This window comes from Salvia hispanica, chromosome 4 (assembly GCF_029641045.1).
Source record: "Salvia hispanica isolate PSC_SH4W2 chromosome 4, Shi_PSC_v1, whole genome shotgun sequence".
Taxonomy (NCBI): domain Eukaryota; kingdom Viridiplantae; phylum Streptophyta; class Magnoliopsida; order Lamiales; family Lamiaceae; genus Salvia; species Salvia hispanica.
In genome coordinates, this window is record NC_142695.1 from 5,578,605 (window position 1) to 5,595,250 (window position 16,646).

The 16,646-nt window shown below is 32.3% G+C and overlaps 2 protein-coding genes across 2 annotated transcripts; both read right to left on the reverse strand.

Annotated features, from left to right (window-relative positions):
* Positions 1 to 3,141: 3,141 nt before the first annotated feature.
* Positions 3,142 to 4,568, reverse strand: LOC125195853 (GATA transcription factor 15-like). Its single transcript, XM_048094111.2, has 3 exons — positions 4,123 to 4,568; positions 3,908 to 4,045; positions 3,142 to 3,626 (listed from the first exon to the last, which is right to left on the reverse strand). The coding sequence occupies exons 1-3, from the start codon at positions 4,141 to 4,143 to the stop codon at positions 3,300 to 3,302; spliced, it is 486 nt and encodes a 161-aa protein (XP_047950068.1). The 5' UTR covers positions 4,144 to 4,568; the 3' UTR covers positions 3,142 to 3,299.
* Positions 4,569 to 13,648: 9,080 nt separating this feature from the next.
* Positions 13,649 to 16,642, reverse strand: LOC125195850 (uncharacterized). The gene is made up of 3 exons (XM_048094108.2): positions 16,132 to 16,642; positions 14,781 to 15,137; positions 13,649 to 14,092 (listed from the first exon to the last, which is right to left on the reverse strand). Exons 1-3 carry the CDS (start codon positions 16,532 to 16,534, stop codon positions 13,728 to 13,730), a joined length of 1,125 nt encoding a protein of 374 aa, XP_047950065.1. The 5' UTR covers positions 16,535 to 16,642; the 3' UTR covers positions 13,649 to 13,727.
* Between the last annotated feature and the right edge of the window lie 4 nt (positions 16,643 to 16,646).

Genomic DNA, 16,646 nt, shown 5'->3' on the forward strand with positions numbered 1-16,646 from the left:
CGTTGGAATCCTTATAAAATTATCTTTAATTTGATATATTTTTTGCGAAAATTTAATTTAAATCGAGATAGTTACGTAAATTTAAAGTTTTAAGATGATTTTAATGAGAGGGAATTGACATTAATACCCTCTAATTTTATTTATTAATTTTTTAAATTAAAAATATAATCCATATGACATTATTTCAACCATTAAATCTTTTAATTTAATGATTAAAATTTAGTCGAGTTTGGGATTGATAATTATTTAGCAATTCTCAACTCCCCTAATAATAATAATAATATAATGATCCATATGGTTCATGAAAGATCATGTGTTCAACACACAAGCTGTCAGGTTGATTGTATAAATTTAAACATGTAATTCTACTATAACCAACTCTATAACAATTGTAAAGTAACTAGGAAAATGTAATCACTTTTACAGTTAAATCTAATAAAATTTGTGTTATTAAGCTTTTAATTTAATTATTATATTAAAAGATGGTGTTTATATTTATTACTGCGTTGATACCTCAAACTTTTCAGTACTTCGAAGACCTCTACAGCAAAGATTTAATTAGGACATAAACATTAGTAAAAAAGCAAATGAATTTGGTGAAACTCATCAACATGAAATACACTTTTCAATTAGTATAAGGAAAAAAGTAATTTATTTTCACATCTAAATAAAGAAGAGGTACGATTAATAATTGTAAATAGTGAAAGGTAACCTTAGCTGGATGGCATAATATGTGTGGGGCCCAATGAGAAAATGACAAGTATCCACGTACAATTTTTTTTTTCAATAACTCTATCAATGATATTTCACATTTAATTAGAGTACTAATATAACATTCAAAAAGGAAAAACGAAAATTAGGAATTGGTAAATTGGGTTCTGATAATTGGACTGTAGGCCCAAATTGACAGGTCCAATAAATTTGATTAACACAGTACCCAATGCCCTAAAAATTTGCGGCATTGAAATCGAAGTAAAATTCAAATATATATGAAAAAATAATTATTCCCCGTGTTATGCTATTCACTCTTTTTTTAGATCGTAAATTTAATTAGTATAATTAAATTAATATTTTAATTATTACTTAAAAATGAAATAGTTAAAATAGTTTGAGACAAGCTGAAATTAAAATTGCAAGTAGCATGAGATAAACGCAGTATTACTATGTAATTACATGTGCTTTCACGAGGAACATATGAGCATAAAAATTCACTTATAAACGATTTCCTAGAGTGCAAAATTTATTTACTTAATTAAAAGGTCAGGATAGTAATAATGTATTTGCAATATAAATTGATAAATGTCGATGATTTGTCTTAAAATATAATATATTTATTACTTTCGTGTAATCTACTAAAATAGATAAGCATTCGCCCCCATTTACATGCATTCTTGCCTTCCACTTGTTTTTTGTTTTAAGAAAAAACAAGAACAATCTAATAAAATAACAAATACTTAAACAATTTTGAAGGAATCTTAAATTTTTAAAGCTAAAATTGCTACGCACTGTACTAATAATAAAATTGTTTACAAGGTAGGTAGGTAGGCCATATTAATAACCAGGAAACCAAATTTTTTGAATTTGTTGGAAAGGTACACCATTAATGCAATTTGCCTATTTAATCTCCTTTCATGTATAGCGTGAACCAAACTGTTAGGTCTTATTCAAACATACTATTCCATTTTTTTGAAAATAGAGTATTTTTTTCAGTCCCAAAATATTTATTTTGTGATTGTGCTATTTTATGATGATAGAGTTTGACTAGTCTAATCCTATTTGTGTTTCATTTGACTGCACAATCACTAACTTTTTTTTTCTTTGGCATTAAATCAAAACTATTTAAAGAAAAACAAGAGTCGTTTAATCATCAAAACACTCCATTCTGTAATTGGCATTTTGGATTATGGGAAAAGAATTAGCGGCTGAATAGTTTGACTTCAAAAAGCATTTGTTGATTGGTTGAAATTAGTAGGATTAAATATGTCGCCTAAGATTGTAAAGAAAGTGGAAAAAAAATACTAACTCTAACTAATGTGTAAAATTTGATATACTTTTTCTTTAAGAGCTGGACTCATGGCGGAGTGGCTGACTCATATGGAAATGGCAATAAGCAACGCGGGCTTGCTAGCCTGTCCTGCATAAACGAGGCGGGTGCTAGCCACGTTGCAAGGGACTAGCGGGACGAGATATGAATTTCAAATATTTTATTCTCTTTATAGTCCGAGTATATAATTATGCACGTAGACTAAATGGATTGGTTGCGGGTGTAAAACTATAAATGGATAAGGAAAATAGTTGTATGCAGGGCGGAACTACGTATAAAGGGGGAGGCCTTTAGCCCCTAATCTAACTTTTTAAAAAATTTATATTATAAAGTCTCAAAATATATTCGTGTTTTACACATATTATAGTATAAAAGCCCCTATTGATAATCTAAATCACCTGAAAATTATTTTTAAACAAAATTTTGAAAATTTAGCCTCTACTCGTATTCATTTCTGCCTCTGCCCCTGGTTGTATGGGACTACTTAAGTGATGGTTAAGAGATGAATGTGGTGGATGCTCTTACGACATCAAATATTCTTCTCAATAAGTTGAACCTCTCAATAAAGTGGTAAGAGTCGTGTATGTTGTGGATGTCCTAACATGAAAAATTGAAAATCGATAACTATTCTAGAAAAACTGTCACTTTATTTGGATTTAGATCTTTAGTATAATTGTCAGTAAATTCAACATCAAGGCAAGTTGAATTCGTTTGAATCCGATTCTACAACATACATACATGTAAAAACAAGATTAAATTAAAATATCCAAACTGAAATTTGGGAGGGAAAATTGAGATCAAATTTTTGAGGATGAAAATGGTTTGCCAACAACATAAATTTTGGACCCTACATTTTCCCTCCAATCTTTCCAACATAGAGTAAGTACACACACAACATGAATTGGACATCTCATTATCTTTTTATTTATGTGTTCTTGTTAGATGGTCCTATTATCTATACTACTAAATCTATTTCAATCCCTTCATTGTAAATCTTGTGCCATAACGTTAAATTCATTTCTTGATCATTAATCTTCACAAACATGAATCATAACAAGAATCTCCGAAGAGCAAAACTAATTAATTTATAAGCAAAATTAAATTAGAACAAATTTCGACATTATGCTCTAAAAAGGGGGGTTACATTCCGAAAAAGCCCATTCGAGCCTTCTCTCTCACTCGCTCAAACCAAAAGCCCAAGGGCAAAAAAAAGAGGAAGAGTTGTACAACAACTACACCACTATGTACAACTCCCCTAAGCATAAACCGATCCACACGACAACGCCATCAACAGAAACGCAGCTTGCTCTTCCTCCCCCATTTTCCTCCTCCTATTCGTGTTCGATCTCGGTCTCTGCAACGCCACGTCTCTCCCAAACTCCCACAGCTTCTTCTTGAACGAATCCCCAATTTTCCCTGGGGTACTATCGCCGCTGCTGCTGGTACAACTGTTGTTGCTGCTGTTGCTCTGGTTGCTAATCAAACTCTTGCTGGATTTCTTGGTTTTCTTCTCCTCTTTTGTCACTCCCATCAATGCCCTCCTCTTTTTCCTGCTGCGAATTCCACATGCGTTGCAGAGTGACTGCAGGCAAAACAACAAATCAAGATTTTAATTTTTAAAAAAAAAACGCACTACACACAGTGATAAGCACATGGGGATGGGAACTTACACTTCACCTACCAAAGATTTTCAATTTTTTAAAATAAGGCAGCAAAGATCGAAACTTTATAAAAATTGGGGGCCCTAGTCGACATACATGTCGTCTGTCACGTGAAATGTCAGTTTTGCCCTTTGATTTATCTAATTATCGAAACTACCTAAAATGTGCAGTAAATAAGATCGGAAATAGGGTTTAGTTGTACCTTGGGTCCAGCTGGACCACCGCGCCATAGGGGGGTTTTGGAGGTACCACAGTCTACACATGTCTTCACATTTGAGCCGTCGGATGAAACCCTATCTGGAGTAGGTGTTTGGCTACTCATTTCTTCACACTCCGATCCCTGCAAAATTAGCACAAAAAAAATCAGAAATCGGAATCGCGATCGTCGCATTCTGATCATAATCGGCGATCACTTACTTTATCGCTCAGATCCATCATTAATTCGTACTGTAATTGGAGATCTGAGACGAACTCAATCGATCAAACCAAGGTGATCGAACTGAGATCGCACCTATGATCCGGCAAAATTGGAGAGGGAAACGAAGTAGAAGCAGCGATTGGAGCTCGAAACTGCTTAATCACCGGATCAAAACACGATCACACGCCGCGATCGAAGTGGAAAATTGATCTTCACTGAAGTGAACTCTCTCTCAACTTAACTAAGCAAAACAGAGAACTTCACCTATCACTGTCTCTCTCTCTAACTCAGCAGAGGCACATGATGAGGAGAGGAGGAAGGGAAGTAGGGTTTTTGAGAGGTTGGGAGAGTGAAGAGGAATTCGGCTAGAAATCGAGAGATGAGAGGGAAAACCGACAAACAGAGATTCTAGAAAGAGAAAGTGCTGTTTTGGGGGGCGATTGTGAAAAATAATTTCTTGGAGGGTTTATATATAAGTTTATGAAAACCCTAAGGCGCGCGGGAGTGCGAAATTACGGAAAGGGGCTTTATTTCCAAACAAGTCGTCCGCGCCAAATACTGTGGAAAAGGCGCCACTGCGAAATTTGTGAGTTTATTGGGAGGGGGGTGTTTTCGGGAATTCGCTGGAAATATTTTGGTGTTTGCCGCCATTGGGAAAAAAATGTTTTTGCTCAAGACACGCACAAACACACTTTAGTGTGTGATGAAATTTTGAACAATGTTTTGAGAATAGTAAAATAGATAATGGTGGCGTGCCTTGTCTATCACTACTCATATTATATTGATTTTTGTACATTTCTTATTTTCTTATGTGAATAATTGGGGCAATGATTTTAGATAAGTTTGGGAGTATCTTTTATATGGAATGAATGGAATAAAATGATTTGATTTTTTCTAAAAAAACACTAACTTATTGGTCAAGAAAGAACACACAAAGTTGAGGAATTTAGTCCTAACAAATCTCTACGGTTTCTAATACAGGGATGCTACTCCTATCGCTTTCAATTTCAAGTTTATTAACCGATCTAAATAGTAGATGAACTTTTTGATTTAACTATATTTTGTAACAACAATCGATTGGATTTTGTCAAGTATGACAATTGGCCTCGTACTAGTTACAAACACAAAGGTCATATTAGCACCAATTTATACTACTATATTTTATCATTTTTTCTTCCACATTAAATGCAATGTTTTTTTATGTTGCTTCGTATGTATGTGCTACAAAATCGAGCGTAGTAAGTAACTATTAATAATAAAAACTCTACTCAAATATACTCCATCCTTTCATAATTGATTCATTTTCCTACTTTGGAAAATTTCCTTCATGGTTAATTCATTTTCAAATAACGAAAAAATATACTCCATATGTGCCATTGATGAACTAAGATTACTGTATCATAAATTTATACAATCGATCACACAAAACTCCACGAATCAAAATTGGCTTCATCCGCTCATATGAATGTGAAAGAGATGTGATGAGCCTTTACACCTTATCATCATCGTCAATTTTTACTCCAATTATGTCTTGTTAATAGATGCGACATTAAGAGTAATCAAATGATCTAAACTTTTAGTACCTCCATGGATCCATCCATCTGTTAAGCAAGAAATTTTTCCTATATAAAGTCGAACAAGAAATTTTTCCTATTAAAGTCGATTAGAAATGTCATTTCCCCAACTTTTCTCATAGTTTTCCCGTTGGAATTTCCATGTGCATTGCAATAACATTCATGGCAATGGAAATGATTTTGTGCTTGACAAACTTAGATCCATCATCTCAATCTTCATCACCTTATACCAAAATCTTTTTTATTTGTATCTCCAATTCAATTCGGCTTGATTTTCACGTCCTTAAAAACACTAGATTATATCAACACATCCCTGACTTACACTTTCCACAAACAAGGTTAGTCTTCCAAATTTCCATCATTTTTTTCCACATTAAACTTCATTGCACTTGATTGAATAACTATCTTACAATAGACACCCGAATCTTTATTATAAAAAAAATCCTTTATGTGAAATATCAGACAATGTTGCAAGATCAAATCAGAGTCTAATATTTCCCAGTCATTAAAATAAAGAATAGAATGATAGTACTAAAAAGGGAAAAAAGACAATTATTACTTATACAATAATATAATATGAAAAAGTTAAATTCGGATAAAAATCGCAATCATATGTAGCATTCCTTTTTATTCTCGGACTATTTGAATTAACCAACCAATTTGACATTAAATTGACATTCTATATTAAGCTATTATTTGATAAGCACAATATTATTGCATTAATTAGTTGTGACCAATCCTTCTTGGCCTTATGTTATTAGAATTAAATGTAAACAAATTGGGCAAACAATTTGATAATATGTTTTTCGTAATTTCTTTTAAAAATTTTGTTATATAAAAATGAATGTAATTGAGATTTCTAACCTACTAGCAATAAATATCCTTCAATTAGAAATTACATATCCGTATACATATATCGACCAAAATGAGAGAACAATCATGTATATGCTCGATTAATATAAGAATATTATAGCTGTAATTGATCTATGATTTTGTTACCAAAAAAATGATAACATTGCCAGCAAAATTTAAAGTATATAAATATCAATGTTATGTTTAGGACATTCACAATTTTTCCAAAACAAACATTACCAGTAATTAGAAACTTTTGTTATATTTCCATTTATTGAATCACCCATTAAATTTCTTTGTATTGCTCACTTTATAGTAAAAGGATATTGATATGAATAAATTAATGTCGAAATAAAAGTTATAGCAGTATATGAAAATGGCAAACTCTCCTGCGCTCGATTGATGCGCTCCATTCTTAATAACTACGGAGTATAGCTTAAATTTTACTCCATCTGTTCCATAAAATTAATGACATTTTTCTTTTTCTTATCTGTTTCATAAATATATCTTATTTTCATTTATGAAAAGTTTTTTCAACCTCACTCCGTCCCACTTTAGAAGTCCCGATTTACCATTTTTGGGTGTCCCATTTTAGGAGTCCCGGTTAGAATATTACATAATTGGTAATAAGCCTCACATTCCACCCACATTTTATTATAAAAGTAATACAGTATATAAAAGTAGGGTCCACATTTCACTATTTTTTTTCACCAACTTTCTTTTACATTTCTTAAAACTCGCGTCGAACTCAACCGGGACTCCTAAAGTGGGACGGATAAAGTAATTTATTTATAACTTATATCACTATGACCCATCATTAAATACTAATAATAATAATGTGGGTCCCACTATTCACTATTACTACTACTATTAATTCTTTTTCTCTCTTGTTATACCAATTATACAATCATTCTTATGCTGTCTCAAATTTTTTTGAAAATTTTTTTGAGACGAAGAGAGTATATTGAACTAGACCGTGGGCTCACTACATTCAATGTGTTCGTCCAATTACTAGCAAGTAGTACTAGTTCACGAGCATTTGGATCCTAAATCTTCACTCTTGACATTAAATTTATCGACTCTACGAATTAATGTACCAATTTTTTTTTCTATCGTATACTGTATGGCGTAAGATTTATAGACATATGTCGAATCCCACATCAAATCATAAATCAATCAATAAGTCATAACCAACTGGATGCTACACATGAATAATTGAAATACAATAAGGTCTGAACATTAAATATATGGAGTACATATGATAAACATTATAGTCATCTACTTTCTAGCTCTAAAATTCTACTAGCTGTTCTAGCCATCTATTAAAATTAAATAAGAACAATAATTACAAATGAAATATATTCAAGCTAACAAAACTAGGATAAATCCCGAATGAATGAATCTATATGCTTTGATTTGCTTATAACCTCTACTTGATGCTCTTCTAGAGTCTCCAAGCCAAAACTTGTGTAGTATGCAAAATATGATACTACCTCCGTCCCCTAAATTTTGACACATTTTACTATTTCGGTCCATTCCTGAAAATTTGACACACTTTACTTTTTTTCCAATTTTAGTAGTGGACCTCATATTCTACTAACTCATTCCTACTCACATTTTATTATAAAACTAATACTTTAAAAGTAGGACCCACGTCCCACACTTTTTCAACTCACTTTTCATTACATTTCTTAAAATCCGTGCCGAATCAAAGTGTGTCAAAATTTGGGGGACGGAGGTAGTAATTGATTCTTTACTTTTGAGCTTTAGGGATATATATAGAGTCCTATTATACAAAGTACATCGTTCCCACAAAACTAAAAATTTAAATCGGATGATTAGATTTCCAGATTTAATGTCAACTCATAACAAATAACGTCAATAAAAAATGTCAACACAATGTGGAGGAAGTTGAGTGGACTTGGCCTTGAAAAACTCTAATGTCATACTCATATCTAGAACCGCAAAAACCACCATTTTCGCACTGGTCGTGCACTTAACGAGTTAATTGAGATGCATGGTCTGCATTTGGCGCACTGAGCACGGACCACACACACAAGACACATTAGGCGCACGGGCTGTGCCCTCAAGGTGCTAGGACAATAACTTAACTATAATTAACATGGTGAAAATGATTGAACTTAATTTGATGATGAGTGGGTGAAGGTGAAACAAAGTACGGCTTTGGCATCTTTCATTAGATGTTGACAATAAATATAAAAATACGAAATATATCAAAGTTGTAGTAAGAGATTGGCAAATCTCTTAGTTAAGCTATTTATTTTGTATTTACTCTCATTTTGGAATATAAATTCCAAATTAAACTGGATATGCTATATGATCTAAATATATGAAAATGCAACTCATCAAGTTTGCGACTAGTGGCGTTCAAGTACCCAAAGACCAAGTGCAAGGATGTGATTAGTGTGATTACGAATAAAAGTATCTAAGCTTCAAATATTATTCGCAATGATTATTACTCCCCTTATACCATTTTAGGAGCGCCAGTCACTTTTGCACACCCATTTTATAAAAATCATAGGAATAATAAATAAGTTAAAGTAGAGAAATGATAAAGTAAGAGAGAGAATATTGTTGAGTAGTAGCGCTGTTCGGTTTCCTAGATAAAATAATACTAAGATATAATTTAGGATTGAGTTGTGAGATTATTTTAGTTATAGAGGGTTAACTATGACTAATTATCCCACGATTATCCATCTAGGATTTAATTGTGGGTTGTATTTCATGAACCAAACTGTAACATCCCACTTTTTCGAACCCTAATTTTCAAGATATAAAATTTTTGCATTAAATGTTTTTAATGCTATGATACATGTGGAATTAAATGATGATTGATTTATTGCAGTATTCTTTGTGACCTAATTGCGATATTGAGTTTAGTTTGAGTTGAATAGTCAAACTTGTGGAAAATATGACGTGGCCGTGGAATGGTCAAAATCGTTGGAAAATATGAAGTGGAGGTGAAATTCGAATATGTGGATATTTTAATGTGGGGTAAAATAATAATTGTGGTGAATTATTTTCCTAAGGGATCAGTGAGAATTTAATAGGAGCATTATTTAATTATGTGGAATTTTCGACCCCTCCTATTTATTGGAGAAGAAATCATATTTTTCTTGGATTTAATTATTGCTTGGGATTATTATCCGAATTTAAATCTAAAGTCCAATATTCCTTATTTAATTGGTGAATTTTCGGCTCCTATGATTTCTTTAAGGAGATTTTCGAAAATCTCCTATATTATGGGAGAAGGGATTATTTTATTCTATTATTTGATCCCTTATTTATTCTCTTCCATAAATAAATTAAAAAATCCTAGCATATCTTGCCATATCTAAGAATATCTTGCCATATCCTATTTAAAATAGGATTTTAATTAAATTCCTTGTGGGAGGAATGAAAATCACACCTATTTCCTTTTAATTGGGGAGAATTATTATTTTATTCTGCTCCGTGATATTTTATTCTACTCCGTGAAATATTCAAATTAAATCATAGTCTAATTTAATAGCCTAAAATTCGAAACCCCCTTATTTCTCCTAGCAAATCACGCCAACTTCAACCACCAAATCTCTTCCAAATCTTTATTTATTTAATTATTGGATTATATCTTGCACTCTATAAATAAGAGGCAAAACCTAAACCTAGAACACCAAAATCACGCCCCCACTCCCAAAATCACGTCTCTCTCTTTCTCCCCATTCTCTCAAAATTTTCTTCTACTTTCTCCAATATTTCTTCATCTTTTGGAGAAGAATTGAAGTTGAAATTCAAGAATCGTTGAAGAATCAAGACTACTAATTGAAGTTGAAATTCAAGAATCGTTGAAGAATCAAGGCTACTACTTTGTTTCTACTGTTCATTCTATCGAAAAAGGTATTTTTATTTTGATCTTTCCTTCATCTACCGATTAATCGGTGTTCTTGAGTCCACATGCATTTAGATTGAGTGAAGGGGAAATTAATTGATGAATGAGATGCACATGTGTGTGTGTGTGTGAAACCGTGTGTGTGTGTTGGTGCGTGTGTTCGTGTGTGTGTGTGTGGGTGTGTTTTGAAACACTCAAGCGTGACACGATTTGATGATAAATCTGGAGTGTTGTGCGAATAAAAGCGATATGATGATCGTACTTTGATTTTGAATGGTGATATTAAAACTAATCGATGGGGAAAAAAAAGGGAAAACGTGGGAACATGCATGATTGTAATACATAAATTAAAGGTGATAACTCGCGCTCACAGAGTGATAGCAAGAAGAAGAACATACTTGTGATCTAGAAATCGAGGTGGGCTTTATTCTTAAACTCTCTTTTATGTTGCAAATTTATGAAAGTGGAGCAATAAGGGTGGATTAAACTGTTATGTCATGCCTATGATTATTTTGGATATTGTGTGTGCCTGATGCCTAGTTTGCGAGTGCGCTCCATTAGGCTATAGGGTTATATAAACGAATTCGGGTCTGAGTAGGGCCGCAAACCCTATCAGGCTAGTGTACACGGGAGATCGGGAGCCGTCCTTGCTAGTCGGCCGGTCTCGTGGGCGAAAGTGTGGCCACACTTCGTCGCACCATGATATTGTTGATTGATGAGAAAATGGGAGGTATTGTTTGACTGGCCAGTCCATGAAATATATTTGTGATACTCGATGCTATTCTTTAAAATAAATGCTAAACCTCGAGTTCACTATGGTAAGGGTGGCGTAACTATTAAAACGTTTTGGCATGAGTCCACTGAGTATGTTTAAAATACTCAGCCCTGCATGTGTTTTCCCTATGTGCAGGTTGAGCGATGACGAGCGGTTGGCGGTGTTGAGCCAATAAATTAAATATGATATGATTGTTTGAAACATCAAGTGGAGTTGTGTCTTCATACATGTTCTTCACTTATCTCTTGGTTGCTTCCGCTGATTTATGACACTTATTATCTTTTGGCTGATTTGAACTTATTCCTTTGAAATTAGGGTATTGAGACATAATGCGTTTTGGTGGATTTATATTAAACCCTTGCCTTTTGAGAATATTCCATGATATCTATCCATTATTATTTTCTTGATCAAGCCTTTGATCTATTGCTTTAATAGTGCATTAATTATTTTGGTCAAATCCCTTTAAGTGGAACCCTAGCCTATGTTGTATTGCTTTTAAGTCTGCCTAGGTAGCATTCGCCCCATTTATTATACCCTAGAATGCCGGGCTGTTACACAAACACACTACATATTTAATCCTTGATACAATCTTGTAAACCGAACACCCCTTATAGTACTGATTAATCATGATTACATAGTGAGAAAATGATTATATTCAGTTGTACTAATAAAATGAGACATATTACTATATATTGATTAGTAAGTAAGTTGTAATGAATTAATATAGACAGATAACTGACAAATCTGCATATACTATATAATATCAAAATCCATATTGTAAGTTGTAATGAATTAATATAGACAGATAACTGACAAATCTGCATATACTATATAATATCAAAATCCATATTGTACAGAAACTGTCGTATTTTCAAGTTGTAATATATTCCCTTCTTCTCACATCCAGTGATAGATTTCTTTTTAGCCGTTGTTTTGTGAATTGATTTCTTTTTAATCGTTGTTTTGTGAAGATGATAATAAATATAGTTAAAATAGAGAAAAAATAATATAGAAGAGTTGTATATACATTATTTTCATAATTATTTTACTTTCTTTTTACTTTAACTATTTATTATCATTTTCTCCAAACATATGGCGAAAAACAGTCGATCACTGGGGATGAGACAAGAAGAGTACTGGTTTAATTTCAAATTTAAAGCAAACGGCTTACAGAAAGAGGGAGGAAAACCTTGTAGACTTCAAAATTAATACTCCATCACTCCTATTGCGAGTGATGGAGAAATAAACATCCAATAGTTAAAAAAAATCTAAATTTAACGTAACAAGATGTGATAAACAGAAAATTTCTGTGAATTAGAAAAATGGCTTGCAGTCAGTCTGATTTAGAAAAACCCAGGGAAAGAATATTTGAGAAAAAAATCTGAGATATTCCCATTTTTAATTAATTTCATTTACAGATTACAATGTGACAATTGTTAAAAGTTTATTTTTTTTAATTGAGATTATAGATAAAATTAAATAGGACAAGTATATTTTTCCCTATATATTATGGTGACAGCAAATGAAAAAGATTGGTCATGAAACCATTTTGTATCTTGGTGAAACAGAGACAAAAAGGTATAGAGGACCACTACCTTCAAATATGCAAGTCACTCACGTATCCATTTCTTATTCCTTTTTTTATTTATTTATCTAGTTACCCTTAATTAATATCCCAAATATTAATATATATCAATTCAAAGCTATTGTATCCATAAGAAAAAAATATTTGAAGCTTAGAAATCCGATTAAAATGAGTATTTTCCCAAATTTTAAGAGACCAATAATGTTTCCTCAATGACTCAATGCTCGACCTATTATTTAAAAGCAAAATATTTATCAATTTAGGGTTAGTATATAATTGAGAATCAAGGCCCCAAGCTAGTATATACTACCATCGTAATTTATGAGAAGCCTATTTATAAATTATTTTAGTCGCATACTTATATAGGGTCATATTAGGTTAAATGAGCTCCCTAATGCATAATTAATTATCTATTATAGGCTATCATTAGAAGACGGAGGGGGCTCATATCAAATAATATAGATTTAATTACATATATTATGAAATGTTATTATAAAAGTATTAATGTCATATTTTTAAAATTAAATGCTCTAATTGTTTCTCAAATATATAAGAAGTTGTTTTTTTATTATTGTATGGAAATAATATTAATCAAGAAAATAAGTCATCATTCTATATAAATATATATATTGAATGATAGACTTCTGATTAAAACAAAAATTTGAAGAAAGTTCATATCTATATCAATTACCATCGTCGTTCGAGTTGATTATAGATATTGCTGGATTCTAGTTGCAATTTCAAATGTTAATTTTTTTTTTGCAATATATATTAAGTTAAATAACACCACACTCCCAAAGGCTACATTATCACACAAAACATACACATATTAGTTGATAAATCACTCCCAAAACATTAACATGTCCATCAATCTTATAAACATCAAGAACAACAAACTATATAGGATTACAATTAAAATTTAAACACAATCACATCCTAAGTTTCTTATCGTGATGTCCAAACTTTGAGAAGAAATGAGCAAGAAATGCAAAGAATGTAGCAATGCAGCTCATTATCCATAATAAAAACATGATAATCAAATCCACAAATTTCCTCTTAGGCAGATGAGATCTGTCTGATTGCAGTAAAGCCCTATACACAGCCTCCGTTAGTGCGAACGCGGTTACGGGATCACAGTCTTCAACAAGAATCCCTTTCTCCGTCAAGCATGCCACGTCGTATGCCCCACTCGTCTCTGGTATACCTAAATATTCACATATTTTTAGCCTCGCCCCGATCCTATCTTCCGGGCTTAGGACGTCACCGTGTGTTAGAATTAAGATCGGATTCTCATCTGTTGAAATAAACATACATTTCTTTATTAATTTCTACGGATTTATATGTATAAATAAATAATAGTAATATTATTAACGAGACAATAACAATCGTACACAATGCACATTAAAAAAAATTGCTACTAGTACCGAATAAAATTTCTCTCCGAATCCGATATCAGTTCAATGTTAATTACAATTACAATGTTAAAATGATATTCTTCTAGATTAGTTGGTAATAGTAGATATTAAGGTTAATTTTAAATTAACAACTCACGTGTAGTCCTAGTCAAGTTGTCATAATAATAAAAATAAATAAATAATGCAATTTGTAAGTTCTTTACAGATATTTCAGATTTGACTAATCTCATATGGGGAAAAGGAATGCGACTTTATCGACTAAAGTGATGTTTCAAATTTTAATCATATAATTATAGACATTACTACTTACTTTGACTCTGTTCTGCAACAATTTTTGTCCGACTGATAAATTTATTACTGTACTTATTTAAAACTAGTAGAAATTCTCAAAATTATTACCAAATATTGAAACTTAAGATATTACTCCATTATTTATTACTGGATAATCAATCATAATAATCAATTACCATTAACGAAATTCGAATTACATGATAAAATATTAATTATATACTACCTTAAATGAGTATAATAGACCCTACTTAGGAAAAATAGAATGAGAAAACTTACTCAAATTTTTGATGCAATCCAAATGAAAAAGGGACTTCAACGCCTCGATGGATTTGAAATCAGCAGAATTGAAGGCTTGGTGAATTTGCAACAAATCAGCCACAACCATCACACAATTGACCCTTCTCTTCACATATCTTGAACTATTTAATCTCATAAATTTTCGATCATCTCCTAATCTGTAGCAAGGTTGGTTGTGTCTAACGCCGTCTCTCATCCACGTCGAAACCTCGTCCAATCCTTCGTCTATTCGAATCTGGTCGAAGCCTCTAGTGTCGTAGACACACAATCCACTCCTAGGAGATCTCAACACATTGTGCTCTTCAAGAAACATAGTCGTGTATCTTGATGATTCCCCTAATTTCATATGCATATTAAGTTAAATAGTAGTAGTACCATGTTTCAAGAATTCAAGATTTTGTGTGAATATATCTTGACAATCTTTAATTAGGGACGGACGAAAAAGGAAATTAGGATCAATTAATGGAGGACGGATGGAACATTGAGAAGCTTAAGTATATTAGAAAGCATATCACTTGGTAATTATTGTATTTTATGGGTTGAGAACATCAATTGGTAATTATTGTGTTTTATGGGTTGAGAACATCAATTGGTAATTATTGTGTTTTGTGGGTGGAGAATTAAAGAACATCTAGTGGGTTTTTATTAATGTTGTTTAATACTATAAATGATAATGAGTCATGATTAGTCTTTTTCATTAATATATGGGTTAAATCATGATAAAGGAAGTATACATGTGCACTATATATATGCACCAATTAACCAAATTAGAGCACCTAAAGTTTGATCAAAGGGGTATTGGATGCATAAAATATCTTGAAAATATATAATCACCACATATATAAATTCCCTAGCTAGACATTACCAAATAACCTAAAACTTGGACATAAGTCAAAGAAGGGAAACCTCTACATAAATACTAATGGGTACTATTATATGCACACAATGCTCTAGCAGTTATACAACAAATAACTAACTACTCACAACTCACAAGAATAACTAACTAGTGCATATCTACACTATATATCCACCAAGTATAGTAGTAACACCTTTGATATGTACACACTATTCACAATTACTCACTAGTACTACTACTATTTATAATTAAAAAAAAATGAGATTTATATTAACGGATGAACCGAACTGACAGAAGAAATTTTTATCTCCGAATAAATGAAGTACTACTATACAACAACACCGCTTAAAATTTCATGCTGAAAAAAAATTCCAGTTTGAATTAGATTTGTTGGTGAACTATTTAGTCACACAAGAAGACATAATAAACATCATGATTCATGAAACATATAATTGATGAAGAAAATAAAAGTACCTGATGTCTGAGCAAAAGGGATCAAGCCAGATCTTCCAAGAACACTATACATCAAATTGATGAGAGAGCTTTTACCAGACCCATTCAACCCTGTCAAGAGAATTGTGATGACAGGTGGAATATCTATTTCTTCCTTCTTGATCCCACCGACAGGAAGCCATAAATCTCCAGCTCTATAACTCTGCAGTTTGTGTCTGAAATCTTCGAAACCTTCCACAGAAACAAAGGCCAATCTCTCCATCTCTCTCACAACTCTCATTCTCGGTGTCAAGTTTGAGATGTCTGATGAATTCTTGAAATTGCCATTTTCGTCGAATTCTTGGAGGGATTTCCACCAATAAAAAGATGATGATCTGGCCATTCCACTTTGGTCTTCATCGCTAGAGAAGACATGGTTTTTCATCTTAATTGGGAAGATCCAGTTTGAGGTGGGATTTTATTGGGTTTGATTTTTGTAGGAATTGATTGTTGTTGTAGTTATCTACACATGGTGGTATCATTTTCAACCTGTTGTA

What these genes read in the sequence shown, in the direction of transcription:
- LOC125195850 (XM_048094108.2), bottom strand. Translation starts at nt 16,534, where the DNA reads ATGAAAAACCATGTCTTCTCTAGCGATGAAGACCAAAGTGGAATGGCC. An exon ending in CCCTTTTGCTCAGACATCAG is followed by an intron (nt 15,138 to 16,131) that starts GTACTTTTATTT and finishes ATATGAAATTAG; the next exon opens with GGGAATCATCAAGATACACG. An exon ending in GGATTGCATCAAAAATTTGA is followed by an intron (nt 14,093 to 14,780) that starts GTAAGTTTTCTC and finishes TTATTTCAACAG; the next exon opens with ATGAGAATCCGATCTTAATT.
- LOC125195853 (XM_048094111.2), bottom strand. Translation starts at nt 4,143, where the DNA reads ATGATGGATCTGAGCGATAAA. An exon ending in TGATGGATCTGAGCGATAAA is followed by an intron (nt 4,046 to 4,122) that starts GTAAGTGATCGC and finishes CTAATTTTGCAG; the next exon opens with GGATCGGAGTGTGAAGAAAT. An exon ending in GTGGTCCAGCTGGACCCAAG is followed by an intron (nt 3,627 to 3,907) that starts GTACAACTAAAC and finishes TTTTGCCTGCAG; the next exon opens with TCACTCTGCAACGCATGTGG.